We start from the raw sequence: 18406 nt of genomic DNA, 5'->3' as shown, positions 1-18406 counted from the left end.
GATGTAATGAGACTATACTTACTATACTAGACCAGTGTTTCTCAACCACGCTCCTAGAGGAACACCAACACTGCATGTTTTTGATGTCTCATTTGTCTGTCGCACACATTACAGGTCTTTCAGGCTCTGCTAATGAGCTGATGATCTGAATCATGTGTGTTTGGTTAAGGAGAAAAGGAAAATGTGCAGAGCTGGTGGTCCTTCAGGAACATGGTTGAGAAACGCTGTACTGGACTTTACTTGCAAATATCAAATAACACTATGTACTTTTAATAAACATGCATGATATTGTTATCATGGGCACATCTTGATTATTTATTTTAATTTACACTTAGATTGCATTTTAAAATATTCAGATTTTTATTTAAAGCGATATTTAAATGCACATTAAGATTTAATAGGGCAATTTTACTTTAATTTTGCCTATGATATGCACAAGATTTTAACTTAAGATGCTCTCATTCTTTATGGGCCTATTTGTTGTTATTGCTTTACAATTTGGTTAGATTTGTTTTATTACACTTATGATGTAAAGTACATGAAAGGATTTATTATTATTATTTTTTATAAATAGTTTTATTAAATGGAGCTAAATAATATAATAAACCTAATAAAATTTATTTTTAACTAACATAAATGCTGTAATAAGGCTACACAATATCGTTTCATCATTGAAATAGCAATGTGCACAATTACAATGGTCACATCGCAGAATACGCAATGTTGTGTCTGAAATATATTAGAGAATTTGTCTCATTTCTAGTCCAGAAAACTAAATTTCAAACCAAAAACAAGCTTTTACTTACCCCTTTGGCAGATTATTTGGTCACACTTTATTTTGATGGTCTGTTTGTTAAGTTACATTGCAACTAATTCTCATTACAATATCAGTAGACTGTTAGGTTGGGGTTAGGGTTGGTTGACATGTGTTTGCAAAGTTTCTTATAGTCAAATAAATGTTTGTTGAATGTCTGTAACAAAAGATATTGTGCAGACAGTCTACCAATACTCAAATGGACCATCAAAATAGTGTTACCGATTATTTTACTTGTTTTAAGTTTGACTTAAATTAATTTTGACATCAATTCTGAAAGTAAAAACAAAGCATGTTTATTTGATTGAAGAATTTAGTTATTTGGACTAGAAAAAAAAACAGCAACTGTAAGTGAGATACTGAAAACTATTAGACTCTCCAGAAAAACATTAAAATGGATCTGGTGAAACCGTATTAGTGATGTAATATTAAAAATAAATAAATAAAAATTAATAATAAAAAAAAATAAAATACTGCAATATCAAATTTTTCCAATATCGGCAACCAAACAGGAAAACAAAAGGAGATTGACAGAAAAGCAGCAGGTCAAGTACCCAAGAACTATCCAAGGAAACAGGAAATGACATCGAAAGCCAAAAGGAGGCCGATCCAAAGAGAGAAGGAGAGATACCAGTGGATGCAGACGACATCCGTCCTTCAAAAGGAGAGACAATTGCCAGTGAAGGGAAAAAGACAAGAAAAAGAACAGAGAGAATAGAAGAACACAAAGCAAGAACACATAAAACAAAACACGCACTAGACAGTCTATTCAGTAGTAATAGACTTCCCATGCCTCAAACTGTGTCCTGTGTCAATATCTTCTTCATCTACTTCCCTTTCCTGCCTTTCACACTGAACACATTCAACAGACCCTTTAGGATTTCACAGGAATTTTTTCTTGCCTAAAATGACTTGTTTTGGGGCCGTTTTTTTTTTTTCAATATTTGCTGCATTTATCATGCAGTAAAATATACACAAATTTGTATTCATTATTTATTTCAAGACACACTAGGCTTTAGAGAAGTCAGATCTGCAAAGAAACTACTCTTAACTGTATAAAGACTAGTGTCATTTTTTGATACATTATAGGCTATAAATCATCAAAATAACAAAAAAAAAAACACTAGCAAAATCCTTAGCATTGGAAGAGTGGAGCTAAAATATATGTATTTTACACAATGCATTTATCAGTCTACCAAAATAAAAAAGACAGATGAAATGAAAAAACAATCATTTAATTGTCAATAATAAAATTAAACTAATAATAAAGAGACAAATTATTGTTACTCTGCATTCACACCAAAAGCGGTGAGAGCGTCAACGTAACTGGAAGTCATTAATTTTCAATAGGAGCCAGCAGCAATAAGAGGCACGGCCTTTGCCGGTGTGGGTGTCGAGGAGAGTTGAAATCAAGTCAACTTTATGGTAATGAGCTATGATGCAGTCCGGCGACAAAGCAATGAGAATATCCACCGCTTGAGAGGTATTCCAGAGAACACCGTTCCAACCACATTTGTTCCCAAGAGTTTGAATATTGCGGTCGCTGGATTTCCAATTATTTATTATGTTTTTTTACTGGCACATAGATTAAAAAAAATGTATGTTACTGACAAACTACTGATGTGCATTAATGTAACATTTTTTTCTTTAAAAAAAAAAAAACATTTTTAAATAAGTGTGAATCCCATGCCAACTTCAAAGACTAACAATGTCTTATGACATATGAACACTTTGGATAAGTGGATCAAAGCCACGCCACACAAATTAACTTGATCTTTCATTGTAAGAATACGGTTTCATTAAAAAAAAAAGAAAAGCTCCGCATTTGCATTCAATTCTGCAACTGCTAAAATGACAAATATCTGGAGGGAGTGACTCATGCTTGGCCCTGCCCTGGCTCTTACCCTCTCCCACATTGACAGTGTAAGGGCTCTTGGAGATCTGTCCCCCGGCAAAGGTGATGTAAATGATGTGCTGTCCCTCCTGAGTGGGCTTGTAGGTGCATCGGTAGCTGCTGTTGCCTTTATCCTCGACACTGCACTCAACCGTGTCCTTCTTTCCACTGGGGTCCATGATGACCACCTCCACCTCTCCTACTCCAGCACCTAAGAGAGAACAATCTGCTGTTACATAAAGACCATTTTGCCTTTTGGTTTTGTTTTTTAAATAAAATTTTTTTTGTCTGATTTAGAGAAAAAAAAAAAAAAGTAAAGTTAAACAATAAATAAAATAAAATGCTTATTTGATCTGTATTTTTAATGTATGGGATTAAAAATACTAGCAAATAAAAGTGTATAAGTAAGCTATTTATTGTTTATTTGGAAACATAAAACACACACAGAGAAACACATTGTGCCCTTATATAGTTTACTTTTTTTTTTCTTTTTTACTTTAAGTGTGCAAAATAAGCAGTATTTAAATAAATGACTAAAAATAAAACGCTCATTTTGCTTATTTGAAACAGTTTTTTACCATATTGAATAACAGTTTATTTGTTTTTATAGTTTATTATTAACAAACATTTAAAAACACTTTTGCGTTTCTTATACAAAATTACTACAATTAAACACTAAAATATGCTTTAAATGTCAAATATCTTTGAGATTCATTAAAAAATAATTAAAACAAGCTTATTTTGTCTGCAAATTATTTATAAGCAATGTGATAAACAAAATAATTTTTAATGATAATAATATTTAATAAATTGCCCTTTAACTTATTCAGATAACTCAATTAAGGTAAATTATTTTGCTTGCTTATTTACCATAGATGTATTGCATTTATTGCCTTTGAAATATAAAGTGCTCATTAAAAATGTAATTCAAATATGATGATGAATATTTATATTAATACATTTATTTAAAAATATTTGATTTATTTTAAGCATCAGCAGCAACCAAAACAAGCCTGTTTTCCCATCTAGACATTCTATTCATGACACACTGAGGGCAAGTACCAGCTGTGTAGACATCAAAGTATGTGGTTTTGTTGGCAATGTTGCCTGCAGGCTCGAGTCCTGGGCCCTGGGCAGTGACCTTGCTGGAGTCTCCCTGAGCCATTCCCACATCCACCTCAAACGGGCTCTTAGAGATGTGTTGCCCTGCAAACAGCACTGTCACCTAGGAAAACACACATAAATCGGTCTATTAAAAAGACAGGCAAGACAGACCTTACGTTAAAAGCCACCAATTCCATTTCAACCCATTCAATCGCTAACTTATACAAACAGTTCTGGGTACCTTGTGTTGTCCAGTGACTTTTGGCACATAGAATACTGAGTAGGTGCGGTTCTTGTCATTGTTGGCTGTGACTTTGGCCTCCTCGCGGTGTCCAGCGGGGTCCTCGACATAAACCAGTACCTCACCCTGACCAGCGCTGATGGTCTCAACAGTGAACACAGCCTTCTTCATCACAACATTACCTGTTGGCTCAATACCTGCACAGCAGAGAGCAATACCCATTAGGCTTCATTTCACAAGAACTTTTAAAACATCAAAAAAAACCTAAAACCGCAAACAAAGCTGTTCAGGGTTTACCTGGTCCATAAGCACGGGCCTTTTTGGGATTGAGTTTGGGCCTCAGAGGGGCACCAGGCTTGAGTTTGGCTTTGGGAAACTGGGACAGGTAAGTCATAACGGAGTGCTCGTCCACATTGGGATCAACGATTTCTTCTGGTGTGATGACCTTAGGAGGAAAGAAGGCATGGGATTTAAGACAAGCCAACCAGAAGTGCATACAACTGGTAAAAATTGTACTAAACAAGAGCTTCAAACTAAGTTTTCAATTAGGAAAACATGTTGTCTCTGAGTCAAGGCCAAGGGGAAGTTTGTGATGAGTGGCAGAACACACGCAAGGAGAAAAAGTCTATCATAGTGATTTCTATCCTGAGGGTGGAAACTAATCTAACCACATGCATAACTGGTGGCACGCAACATGCCAAGTTTGGCACACCAGCAGCACACCATGACAGAAACTTAATCGGGTACTTTCATTACTCATTGGTTGAGAAAGTGATTTGGCTTAGTTCCCTTTTATAATTGCTTAACTTGTTCACAATTTTAATTGTTACCAAAAAAATTAAGTAAATATCAAAAGCACCACTGTATTAGTAAGTGACATCCCGTAATGCATCTGTAATGTACAAAACGGTAGGTGTCGTGATAAAGGTGAATGTCTTTGTGGTTTCACCATGACCTGAATCAGAATGGAAACAAATGCAAAGTCTATGGTTGAAGAACTGAATTAGAAACATGCCTGGTAGGGGCTCGAGAACATTCTGTTCTTTGATTATTCAGGAGTTGAAGAAAATTGAATCAAGTACCTGAGGAACACCGAGCCAGTCATCAGCCTGCTGCATGGCCTCTCTGGCATTGTCCACAGGCTTGGTCTGGTCCCAGGAATCCCAGTCTGGACACAGACCTGCAAACCAAAAAGAATAAACATACATTTGTATCAGCTATTAAGGACTGGGTCATTAACAAGTTTTAACATACAATTTTATATATATATAAATAAAGACTCTTCTGTGTTGGTATTAAGGTTGTGAGATGAAAAATTAAATGTTATATTTTAATTTTGTATTTATTTATTTGGGGTGCAGTTAAGGGCTCATAAGCAAAAACGGTGAATGAAGATCTAAAAGTTTAGTTACAGAGAGCATCCATGGTTAAGAAAAATAAATACACAATTGGATGGGGGGGGGGGGGGGGTAAGTAAAGCCCTTTTCAATGCCAGATATTAAGATAAATGTATAACAATGAACATGTCACTTCTGTACACATAACATATTAATACAAGGTATACACAGGGTGTCAATGCCATATTTCCAGTCTCATAACAATAGTTCATCAAGGCCAACAATAATGAATTTTTAAATGAGTTGAGGGTTTAAAAAGTACCATGAAGTGCTTTGAAATGTGCATTTTTTTTTTTATTCGCTGTTTGACCATCTCAAATGAAACTCAAAGAAAGGGTAGGACATCAAGTAGCTCATCCTCTTTAAAAAAAACAGCCAATAGCATTGGGATTTTAATCACAGCTCTGCCAGTGAGATTGCTTGATCACATCAATTAAATGAAAAGCAAATGAGGAGAGTCTTGAAGGGGGCGGGGCATGTCAGACAATAGAGATTTGATTGGTCAAGATTTGATGAGAAACTGGAGTTTGAGGTGATGTAAAGGGAAAAAAAAACGTTGATCCATTTAGGGGAAAAGTAACAAACTACAAGCTTTACATGATTAAATATAGGCTTTTATATCTATTGTCACTATATATGTGTCACTTTTTAGAGCGCGTTCAATTATCGATATCCTTAAGACTAACATCTTTTAAAAAATAATAATAATAATAAAATAACTTTTATTTTAACTTCAATGGACCTATCAAACCCTGAGAACTTCTCAGTACCAATAAACTACATCAGATCCCTGGTTTACCTGGAGCACAACTGTCCACCAGAGCGCCAAGGGCTTTCCCTGACTGCCAATCGCGGCTGAAGTTGGTGATTGGCAGCTCGGGCAGCTTGTTCTGGATCCATCCGAGGAGCCTCTGCTTGGGCGTCTTCTGCTTGCTTTCCTCGCTCTCCTCTTCCTCGTCCCACATGGGCATGGAGATGGAATAATGCAGAATAAGAGTCCATATCAGACCCAGGATCAGCTTCAGGTTACCATCCACTATGGCCTTACTGTCTGTAACACAAAGACAGAGAAAAGAGTTACACACCGATTGCCAAAACACATCCAGTTAAATGAGATTAAATCATCCGAGTTCATCTGTATACCTGGAACAAATCCTTTTAGAACTCAGCACAAGACGGTGCAAAATGTTGATGACCATCTGAGAAGTGGCCAACAAACAAAGAAACGCTTGTATCTGCACTGCATATTTGAAACGTTCAGATTTAAAGCTGGCACAACTTCAGATTCAGAGTGTGGATAGTCATAGTCCAGATCATTGGCATGGTCCCATTTGAGGTACATTTGAGGACATTTCAGTTTTAAATTTGGAGAGCCAGATGATGCCTGATAGACCTTTATTATATGTTCTGCCTAAATAAAGAAGAAAATAGGGAAACAAAATGTAAACCCATCATCTCCTCTACAGTCCCTCCACCCGGTGTTGAAATCTAGATTTGAACACGCTGATCTACACCCTCATACAACACTCTCACTTCCCTTTCTCTTAAACAAGTGCACACGCCCATCCAGCAAGTGGTTATAGGCATCCCAAATTGCAAAGGTCCGATAAAACCATTCATTCAGCCACCACACACTCATTTCCTACAGCGTACTATGTAGTATTTGAGTGGGGTCCAGGCTGAGATGAGAGGATCAAGTGATGCTAGAAAGTGGATAATTGTTTATCGATGGTGGATGTGTAACTTCTGGGTGGATTAGGACAGGGCAGGGCAGTGAAGGGCAGAGCAGCTTCCTGTTTTAACTGAAACATGCTCCACTGATGATGCAGCTAACATTGTAGAGAACAGAAGGCTATTTTAATATAACCAAGGCATTAAGATACTCTTATTAAGGCAAGTCATTATGACTTACTGTTAAAGACATATATGGGATTTAAATGAACTCTTAAACTGACCCTCATATTGTGAACGTTGTATTCATTTTATTCAAGATTAGATTTCAGTTCAGGCAAAAATACTGCCTCTACTCACACACATTTACTAATAAATTATTCAAATCCAAAGTGGTAGCTCTTAATATTTAATGAGCCTGAACTGACGTGAACACTATTAAAAACATAACACCTATATAATTAGGGCTGCACAATCAATCTTCACATTTTTCACATGGCAGAGTGTAGGGGTCAAGTAGGCATCAGAGTTAATTCATCAAAAAAAGCTTGTGTCATTTCAAATCCCCAAGACATTGATCTTCAGACCACAAATTAAAAAGATTTTATATTAAATCCGAGAGCTCTCTCATCCTCCATAGGCAGCAACGGTTGTGAGATGTTGTTCAAAGTTAGTCCAGACATTCTATGTGACTTCAGTGGTTTAACTGTAATCATATGATGCTCCAACAACACTTTTGTGCTGCCAAAAACTAATTAAAATACTTTAAAAGGGACCTATTATACAAAAATCACTTCTATAAGGTGTTTAAACACAGGTGTGTGAAAGCAGTGTGTAAACATAGCAAGCTTCTAATGGTAAATTGTATTTAAGTCCATTTTTTTTTTTTTTTTTTTACAAAAATCACACTTCATAAAAAACACTTTGATTGACATTCTCCCTTTGTATGCGTCATCAGAGGGGGGGGGGGGGGGGGGGGGGAGTCCCGCCCATTATTGATGATCTCTTCCTTATTAGAATAGCCAGCCCTGAGTGAGAAGCAGCCATCAACAATTAAAGTTTTCACCCTACCGGCTGAAGATAATGTCAGCGACTAAGGTGCATTATAAACGAGTTTTAAGATGCACAAGTGAAAACCGGAGTCTTCATAGACTATCTTTTTCTGAGCTACTTTTTTGACATTAAGTTCCTCACAGAGATAAACAGAACTTGTTTTGAATCTGCTGCTATACTGCACAGAGGTTTGTAACTCCACCTTCATGTGAAAAGAGTGCTGGGAGAACAATCTCATATGAATTTAAAGCGACAGTCACCAAAATGGCACAATTTGGATCAAAGCCCAAAAGGGGCAGTTTCAAAGAGTTGTGAATTTTTTTTTGTGGGTTATTTGAGCTGAAACTTTAAACACACTAAGAACTGACACTTATTTAACATCTTGTAAAAAGGGGCATAATTGGACCCCATGTCTCATGTATCATTTAAAGTGCTCATTTACAATAGGCAATACCTTGCTTGCTTGTTGCGCTACTGTCTGGCAAAGCATTGTACTGACCTTAGGAAATGCACAGCCTGACATTGGAGAGAAGATGTAGGCTAAATGAGTTTTATATTTACAGTTTTTTGGCATACTCTTGGAGTTTTGAATGTTTAAAGTTGAACCACTAAAGTCGCATGCAATGTTTTGACAATGAGTTTGAATCCTTTTATGGACTTTGAATGTCTCTGGTCTTTTTGCAGACAAAGGACAGTCAGAGAGATCTCAAGACTAAACTATCTAAATTTGTGTTCTGTAGATGAACGAAGGTCTCGAAGATTGGAAAAACATGAGGGTCATTAATTAACAACAAGATTTTCTTTTTTTGTGTGTGTGACCAACCCTTTAACAAGGACAACAATGTAAAGTTTGACTTTGCATGTTTTTGGCTTTTTACTGTGCAACCTTCCTTCAGGGTTTAACAGAACAAGCAAGTGTTGAAGATAATGAAGCCTCATCTACATTTGATTTTGCAAATTCTTGAACACTCTCCAAAAAACAAAACAGTTTATTTCATAGATTTCTTGTTCTGTTGTTTTTCTCGTCCAAAAAAAAAAAAAAAGTTACCAAAAACAGTTACTTAAAAATTGATCTAATAAAGTAATCTGCTGAAATCATCATCACAATAGGCATACTCACTGTATCAAATATCATTATTTCTGAATATTTCACCCAAACATTTTTAATTTGCTTAACTTCAAGTTGTTCCCCACTTATAGGAGTATTGGATGATATTTATAAAATGATTTAGACATTTTGAAAAATGCTGGTGACCAAAAAGTTACCTTCACCCAATGAAGTCCATAGTAGAGTAAAATATGCAGTAGGGAAGACAATGGCTACAATCAATTCTTTGGTTACCAAAATGTCGTCTAAATGATTTCATTCATGTTAACAAGAAATAAACCCTTGAGGTTAAGGGTTAATAAAATTACTATAAATAAAACTTTAATTTTAGGGTGAACGATGCCTTTTTGATGGAGAGTACATTAATTTCTAAATGAATGCTTTAAAATAGAATAATCTAGCTGGCAGAGCAAAACACTGTCAGAAAGAGGAAAGCAAGCGCTTGATCTGTTCAGAAATAGATTTGTAATGAATGCATTGTATATTGTGAGATCTCACATAACATTGTATCCCCCCGCTGACCCATTGCAGTTATCCAACAGTGCTTGTTTGGCCACGTAAAATAATACATTTCACATTTTTCTCTAGTTCTGGTCTCCTGGTGCGGTTTACAAACCATGAGCCCCCAGAGCCTGTTGGAATTCATCTTTGCTTCTGGCAAAGGTGCAATTGAACCTTCTCTGATCCCTTTATTCATAGACCAAACAAGGGATATGTGCCTCAGCAATGGGGCAATAATATGGAAATTTATGGACCCAATAAAGAAGTGCCATTATGGTTCATGTTGGTAGGGGGAGTTTTAACAATCACCAAATTCTTCCAGAGTCAGTTCAAGTGGAACGGCCCTGTAGACCATGCCAGCTTTATGTGACTCTGATGCATCTTATTCCAACAAGGCATTGGTGGAAAGAAAATATGAGCAGAAAATGCAGTAATGCAAACTATTATGGGAGAATGCTGCAGCCTGATTCACGGTTATTCCAGAAGACAAAAAAAAAAAAAAACAAGACTCCACACAAGCTTGTTGGTGCTTGTTTATGGTATTAAAGGCGGACCTTGCAATCTAGCAAGTAAGGGCAGGGCTTTACACACTCTGAGAAGCACAAATCAATCACAAAGTGCATGATTAAAATGATACACAGACATTTTCCTTTAGTGCAGCATATTTTTGGCCTTTAGGGCCTTGGGAGTTGAGCTGCATTTGACAGATCATTTCATATGGTTATATTCACAGAGAAGATCATTATGTGGATTAGAAATGGGCTTAAAATTGGGAGTGTACATAACAATCAGGCTATCTTTTTCTTCTCTGAATCCCCAGCATCAATTCTTACAGGCAGAACAAGCTGTTGTTTGCAGCTCCCACAAATCTGTTGAATGAGTTAAAAAGCAATGCAGGCAAATGGCTCATAATGACTTTTGGGGTAAAGCTGGAATGGGGGTAGGGATGTTTGAATAGAAAGTCTGCAGGTCGATCTTGAGCCCCGGTCAGATAACACAATTTTAATTGTCGGTTACAAAAGTAACTATGTCTGATGATGCAAAAAAAATTATCTTTATAAAATCTCGACTTGTCGTGGGTAACAGATGTGCCAGACTACACGTTCCTTCATGAACAGTCATCACATGACGTCTACGATGAACACTATTTTCCAAAGCAGTCGCAAAGTGATGCTATAACAATATATCGATTTTTTTTTTTATTTAGTGACAGGGCTCGGCAATTACTCCAGTTTTATGGATTAAATTTGAAAGCCATATTTTGGCCCGTTTTTTTATTTTTGCCACCAAGCATTTGATTTGTTGATTATTTACTTCTACCTTGGAATTACACAATCAACACCCTCAATAAGAAACGATCAAAAAATTTAAAACAATAGAAGTCGAGATTTAATTTTCCTATAGTTGAAGAGAGTTAACATCGCAACAGCAATGTTTGGGAACGGGTGGTTAAGTTAGCTTACAATTTTTAGTACAGACAACACCAAAATACATAAGTCATTTAACACCTTCAAAAGAATCGCTGAAAATATTAAAAGTCAAATAAACGAACAAAAAAAAATTAACCACACTAATTAACTATAGCTGCTTCATCCAAGACCACACAATCCCCTTAACCTTGTCTTCATGTGGCGAGTGGGGGTTGAAGGCTGAGACACTGGCCTGATGACGCACTGCACACAATGGCAAACACATGAAACATGACAGGAATCTGTGTTGCTGCTGCTGCTGCATTCCCACCACACACTCCAGGAAACATACACACAGCACACTTACTCCTTTTAAGGACATTTGTGCTCACAGCTCTCCATCAAATTCCCAAAACATGAATCTCATGTCCGACAGAGAAAGCTGGCAGTGAGTAAGTGAAGATAAATCAAAGGAGACAGAGATAGAGATAGGATGACGCAAAGAGGGGGACAGAAGCAGAAAAGAGATGCTGACTAAAATGAGCAACGACAGAATACACAAAAGGACAAAGATAGTCCAATAGCCAAGGAAGAGCCATTGCTGCCCAGTCACTCGATGACTAAACAGACGTATTTCTGCATGAAGGCACCATGACATCATGTCCGATGATCTAACACAAATACAAGCGAGATTAAGAGATAACCAAAGTAAATATTTAGAGGCCATAATGCTTACTTCTCAGAAGAAGGCATTCTTCATGCATTACTAATGGCACATTATAGTAAATGCTGGCCATAAACAGACGGAGGAACAAGACCAATTAAAATATGGGATTTTCAATTTAATAAAACTTCCCATTTTGAAGAATTTTTAAATTCACTTAAAAATATTATAACTTAAGACAAAAATTAAAGATCAACAAAATTTCAGATGTGGAAGAAATAAAAGTTTAAAGTAAAATGTTTAGAAGTAAACAATGTAAAAATTAGGGTGACAAAACTGAAAGGGCACACACTCACCAGATCTAGTGATTGTACTTTGTGTGCACAGCACTTAACTTCTGTTAATTAGATGTATATTTATGATTTCTTGTTAGTGTTTATCTCTCAAAAAAGCATGTAATTATAGAACAGTGTGTACTCTATTGCTAATGTAAATGTGTATTTTAATAATGTAGACAAACAGGGTGGTTACCAGTAACCAGCAATTATATTTAAATACCGATCCCATGTCAGTAAAGCAAACACTGTAAATTAAATATTGAAAATTAATTGACACTGAATCAAAACTATATAAACTAGAGTACAATTGCAAAAATCTAGCCCAACAAATCCTAGAATAATATTTTAACACCATCCAAAGATTATAGGATAAAGGCACTGATGTGCTGGCGATCAGATGAAGGCATCTTTGTAAACAGGCCTGATTGTGGATATGCTTTGCTACCATTCTGCCTCCCTTACTGCTTGCCTGCCAAGCCTGAAACACAACCATTGACTCAGACAATGTTGGCGAACTATGGTCTTCCTGTTTGAGCCTTGTTGGAGCGCTGAGTAATCATCAGTAGTGGATCTGAGCAGAGATTCACTCCCATGACTCACTCTGTCTGGACATGCCAAATACCCTCCGCCGCTCTGACATCAGCCCTCACCCTTGACCCCACACTGCCGAACAACATAACACAACGCAGATGTTTAACACGCAGACGAGGTGGAAAATGTCACAAACTTGGGTTCGATAATTCGCCTAATATCCTTTCATTCACAAAGTTGAGGTCATTTCCAAGCAGTGGGGGTTTCATGTTTGTGTACGTTGGTAGAGGAGGTTTGAGGAAATTGCCCACATTCCAAAAAGGTCTTATCATCGTGGTCAGGACGTCTGGGCACAAACGCAATCAGAGACACAGAAAACTTGACAGGAATGAACCACCCCCCTTCTCACTCCTTGCTCTAATAAGGCTTTTAATTCTTCTGTGAAACACATTATTTATTTATTTTTTTTAAATGTCTGAGAAAGTCATTGGTGTGTTTGTCTGGACTCAAGATATCTTGCGTTCTTTAAAGAGTTGCAAAACACCAAAACACAGTTTTTTTAGATGTTGACAGACATCAATGTCTCATGTTGCTTAAAACACTGTAAGGACACATTTCATTAAAAAAAGAAAAAAAAGAAAAAGAAAAAAAAAGGTGAAATTTAGTTTCGAACATTCGTTCTTTTACTTTGAAAAGAAATTATGAAGCTGCGTGGAGACCATTGTGTAAATTCCAGCGTAAAGATTGGATGTCAAAGTGACATCATTGAGTTTCCAGCATTAATTATGAGAAAAACTGTTTGAACCAATTAGTCAAAAAAAAAAAGTGTGAAAAAACCAATTGTGAAAAAGATGCAAATTCATTAATATGTAGTCTAGCTTCAAAGATGCAAAGGCGCGTATGCTCTAGTGCAGCTTTCGCGCGGTCGCATAGCCCTAGCTGTTGAACGATGCTTGGCACAAGCTTTATGATTGGTCAGCTTGGTAGCTGTGACCAGTGTGGGCAAGACTGAGAGCAGCGAAAACTCGTTGGAGCGAGTCTCAAATACAGTAAAGTAAATCTAGATGGAAACTTTTGTTTTGTGTTCACCTATGATTCAAAGTTGTTGCATGTCTGCCGGTTGCCACCTCTGAATGAGCGAGTTTTAGCTACTTGTACATTAAGGTAGTGTTCAGAAAAAAACAAAACCCCCATGAAGAAACATGACACAGAGGAACATAAACATCTACTTCCTGCTAGCGTTTCGGAAACGTTATCGCAGAGCAACACAAACAGCATGCAGAGGTTTAAATGTAGGACTACGTGCAAGGCAGGTGCCGTGGGTCACGCCGATCACTCTACGCAGAAGTATAAATCAGCCTTTACAGTGTTGAATGAGATGACTGGTTGTGTTGCCAACCGTAGTTCAACCAAGTAGTAGAAAAACTGTTTAGAGACGGGTCATCTGTGTTGCGTTTATAAATGTGGCAACGAAGGTTTTGCTTCCATTTCCCCACTATGAGAGCATAGCTGGCGTGTGGACCTACATTTGTGAATTACAGTGGTCTGCTAACATGCAACAAAAATATGTTTGTAAGAAACATTTTTTACCCCAGAGTTTTTCGCATCTGGAAATGGTGAAATCCGGTTTTGCCACTCTCTTAAGTTTCGGTAAGTGTGTGATCAATGTTCATCGTTTAAATTTCTTCAGTTAGCAAAAGTTAGTTAGTATCGTCAGCAGCATTCTTTCAGTTTTTAAAGACATGTCCAAACATGGTCCCGGAGGGCCAGTGTCCTGTAAAGTTTAGTTCCAACCCCAATCAGACACACCTGAGCTAGCTAATCAAGCTCTTATTAGGCTTTCTAGAAACATCCGTGCAGGTGTGTTGAGGCAAGTTGAAGCTAAAACCTAAGTTGAAGCTGGTGTAACTGAAGTAAAAACAGACCTCTTTCATTTGGTTAAGTACATCAGAGTAAATCTAATTTGGATCATGTAATTATATTGTGAAAATTACTAGAGAATACTGTTACATTTCATTCTTTAGAGATTACACAAATTTGTATAGTCATGTGATGTCATTTTCATGTATGAGCCATTTGTTGAAATACTCACGCTTAATTTGGGCCAGACCCAACTTCAAAGGTCAAATATGCACTTTATACCTGATTTTAAGTGCATTTTTCAACATGTCATGTCCGCATTTGAGTTCAGTGATGATGTTGTTGATGAGAAAAGGAAAGGCATGGATGAAGACAAATTTTACACAACAAAAGGCGAACTTCCCATTTTACCAGCTTCAAGAAAACATTAAGCTGGCATTTCTTTTTAAACAGGGGCCCCGGTTTCCTCAAAGACAAAGACTGTATGGTTCAAAGTTACATATCAGTTTAACACAGAGATAAACTTTTGCCGCAAGGCCTGCCCGCAAATGACAAGAGCTAGTCAGCATGTTTCTTTCTGTCCAACATTTACAGTTTGAAGAACCTAAAATAAGCATGAAAACAACTGTTGCTGCAGGATTTAATGAGAACCATGTGGTACAGAAATGGCTAATTCTACTCATCCCGGGTTTAGTTTTTATTTTTTTAAACAAAGCACTTACAATACACAATTTTAGGAGCATGAACTCAAAGTAAAAGAAAAGGAAGTTTTCTTGCAATGACTTCCAAATGTCCCTCCCTCCTTTCCTCCCTCCTTCTCTTCTCTCTTCTCTCTCTCTGGAAATGTTCCCCTTGGTTTTTTAGCCTTAAAAGGGCAGAAGCAAACTTGATCCTGGCAGGCCACCCATTCCCTTGCACAGGGGTTTCTGATTACAGAGGAGAGGGAGGAGGCGGAGAAAGGAAGAGAAAGACTGAGGGAGGGAAAACTGACTACAGCACAAAACTGCTGCGGTAGTGCTTTTGCAAAACCCCATATTGACAGAGCTGGATTGTCATTTGGCCGAGTAGTTTAGTGGCTGGACGGGTCCCAGTTCCATCAACTTCACCTCAAACAAGAGGCCAGGAGAGTATCAGTTCATATTAAACATGTGATTTTCATTACATCAAAGCCCATAGGGTCTGTTTAGCTGCACACTCCATATCTTCTACAGAAATACAAGGCATTTTAATGCCGACATTAACAAGATCTGGCCATGTTCAACGGCATTTCCATTCATCAGTAGTCCATCTCAAATCTTCAATAAAAGTGGTGAAAAATGACAATCTGATAAGTGTCAATTGTTTTTAATTGTTTCCCTTAAGACATCAGAGATAAAACATCTAGATTTGACAATCCTTTTGAAGAGTCTTACATCAGCGCTGTGATAATACATTCTTCTCTGGGTTGCCGGATCAAGGAAGCGCAATGCAATTATAGCCATTAGGAAACCTCCCCTCCACCCTTCCTTGATCCCACTTGCACTTCTCTTATTTGTCATTCATCCCCATTTGACCCACCTCCATTCTCCCAATATGAACAAGTCATATCCTGTGTAGGAATACTGCAAAAATACCCCACATCTCTGTATTAACTTAATTTGGACTTCCCTTTTATTTGTCCCCTGCACTTCATTGAATAATTGCTCAAAGTGAGCTTCTTCACATAATTTGCACAAGTCAAGCGATGCCTTGGCACATACTCTCCAAATAGCACTGCACAATGATGCATAATTTACAAGCGTATACATTTCCTTTTGACCATTTCTCTTCTGTCGCCAACTAAAATTTGGTAACATTCACATTATTTTTTTCACTCTAATAAATAATAATTGCCATTACGTGCTTGTACAACAACAAAAAACTAATGTACCACTTTAGCTTGACAAGAAGTTCCACCACTACACTGTAAAGAACAAGATAATCAATTAGCCAAGACAAAATGTTTTTTTTTTTTACAACCCAAGTTAAACATGTTCTAACTTTATTTTTAAAGTTACACAAGCGGTTTTATGTCAGTTTAATATAATAAATGAGTAAGTTCAATCAGCTCATAAGGTTAATTTGATTCAGCTTGCAAAGCAACCTTAAAGCAACCATTAATTTTTTTCCAGTGTATCCTAGAGAAGATTGTGAATATTTTAACAGTTTTATAAACGACCAGCTTTTATCAGATTGTGCATCAAGATATGAATTGATAAAAGTTGCTTATAATCTTTTAATTTCATAAAGAGAATTAAGTTTGAAATTTTGCTGGGTCTTTTGGCTCAACTAGCTGATATCCAGAACAACATTTGATCCAATTCTGCTAAAATTTGATTTTGTTTAATGCATTTTAAATATTTCACCAATTTACAGCATCCTTACTGCAACCCGTTTGTCAGTTTACTTCAGTTGCAAAATCTCTTTGCAGTTTGTGGTTTAAATTAATTCCCCAAACCATGGACTGGACTATATAACAGAATAAAACAGACATTCTGTCCACATCAAATCTGCAATGACGGCTACACCCCTGTAGTCACATTCTCTTCTACTCCTCTTTATTCATGGTCCATTTATCCATTTACCTACCTACCTATTTGTCTCTCTCGGTTTGCAAATCACAAGGTTTTTTGTAGAACAGAAAGCACATGGCAGACGTCTTCATGTGGTTTTCGTGCCACTGTTTTGTCTAGCAGAGTGACAACGACCTTAAAAATAACCTTCAATAGATTTACCAGTAGAGTGGAACAACAGAATCGGAGTCACGGAGTCATTCAAGAACCAAATCACCCAATTCTTTTCATTTCTGCAGAAATTTGTTTCTGGTATGACAAATTAGGAATATAAAACAAAACGATCCAACCACATTGTGGTTGGGTAGCGAGACTTTTCATCGGGTGCTTTCCAGTGTGGTGAACAGTGTGAGGGTACACAATCACGCACACATGCCACTGATGCACATCAGAACTAGTGCACTTTATACTGACTTATCTGAGATTGAAACAAACTGCAATTACATGGATGTCCTGTTCAGGAGCACTGGAATGAAGGAGGTTGTGTAAAAGTAGAACTCCACTGATGCCTTGCACAAGAGACCTACCATGAATTTGGATTAATGGATCAAAACGGGCTGCTATAGATGACAAAGTTCAATGACTAACGAAGATATTGGCAGTGTCTCTCACACTGACTAAAAGAAGAAAAGCAATTAATTAAAACAAACTATTATTATTATTTGCTAAGAATTTTAGGAAAAGAAAGATCCTGGTGATCTGATTTTTTTTTTTTTTTTGTTTCTTTGTTTGGTTGAGTTTTATTTTCTGCAGCTGAGGTTGTAAAATAATCCGCTGTCATTGTGCCTTGTAATCCGACTTGAGATTATTGGCCTATATATCAACTATCGTCTAAAAATAGAGAGAGACTTACCAGTATATCAGCCAAAACTTCCATATTGGTGCACTTAATCCTTCCAATAACAATATGGAAACAGTCTTTAGCTTTTGCTTTGATTACTTAATTAGAAAAGCTTCATGAGATTAATAAAAAGAATAAAGTAATAAAAGAAAGTTAACAGAGACTAACTTTATTTTTGCTTTCAGTTTTTTTAAATTTCAGGATAAGTTTCGTTCAGGTCTATGAATATTTTCCTTTTTTGATGCTTATAAAATGTGATAAATGAGTAAAGTATCTCCTCGACAACGTCGCCTGAAAAATTGCTGTGCAACATTGCCACAGCACCACTATTCAAATGAACAGAAAATCCTGGCGTAACCAATAAAGCAAGGAAACAACAGGTATTCTCC

General features: G+C 36.9%; 1 protein-coding gene across 4 annotated transcripts in view; it reads right to left on the bottom strand.

Moving 5' to 3' along the window:
* Positions 1 to 18406, bottom strand: part of flna (filamin A, alpha (actin binding protein 280)) — a 55046-nt gene that overhangs the window by 28312 nt on the left and 8328 nt on the right. For all 4 annotated transcript variants that reach the window (XM_009296770.5, XM_017353690.4, XM_009296771.5 and 1 more), the window contains exons 3-8: positions 6250 to 6501; positions 5136 to 5233; positions 4351 to 4498; positions 4054 to 4250; positions 3771 to 3933; positions 2719 to 2919 (exon numbers count right to left, since the gene is read on the bottom strand). In XM_009296770.5, the coding sequence (XP_009295045.3) occupies positions 2719 to 2919; positions 3771 to 3933; positions 4054 to 4250; positions 4351 to 4498; positions 5136 to 5233; positions 6250 to 6501 (1059 nt within the window). The remainder of the gene's footprint in view (positions 1 to 2718; positions 2920 to 3770; positions 3934 to 4053; positions 4251 to 4350; positions 4499 to 5135; positions 5234 to 6249; positions 6502 to 18406) is intronic.

The sequence above is a fragment of the Danio rerio genome, chromosome 23 (genome assembly GCF_049306965.1).
Source record: "Danio rerio strain Tuebingen ecotype United States chromosome 23, GRCz12tu, whole genome shotgun sequence".
Classification (NCBI taxonomy): domain Eukaryota; kingdom Metazoa; phylum Chordata; class Actinopteri; order Cypriniformes; family Danionidae; genus Danio; species Danio rerio.
Note: the sequence above shows the minus strand (reverse complement) of the source record. Positions and strands in the feature narration are given on the sequence as shown.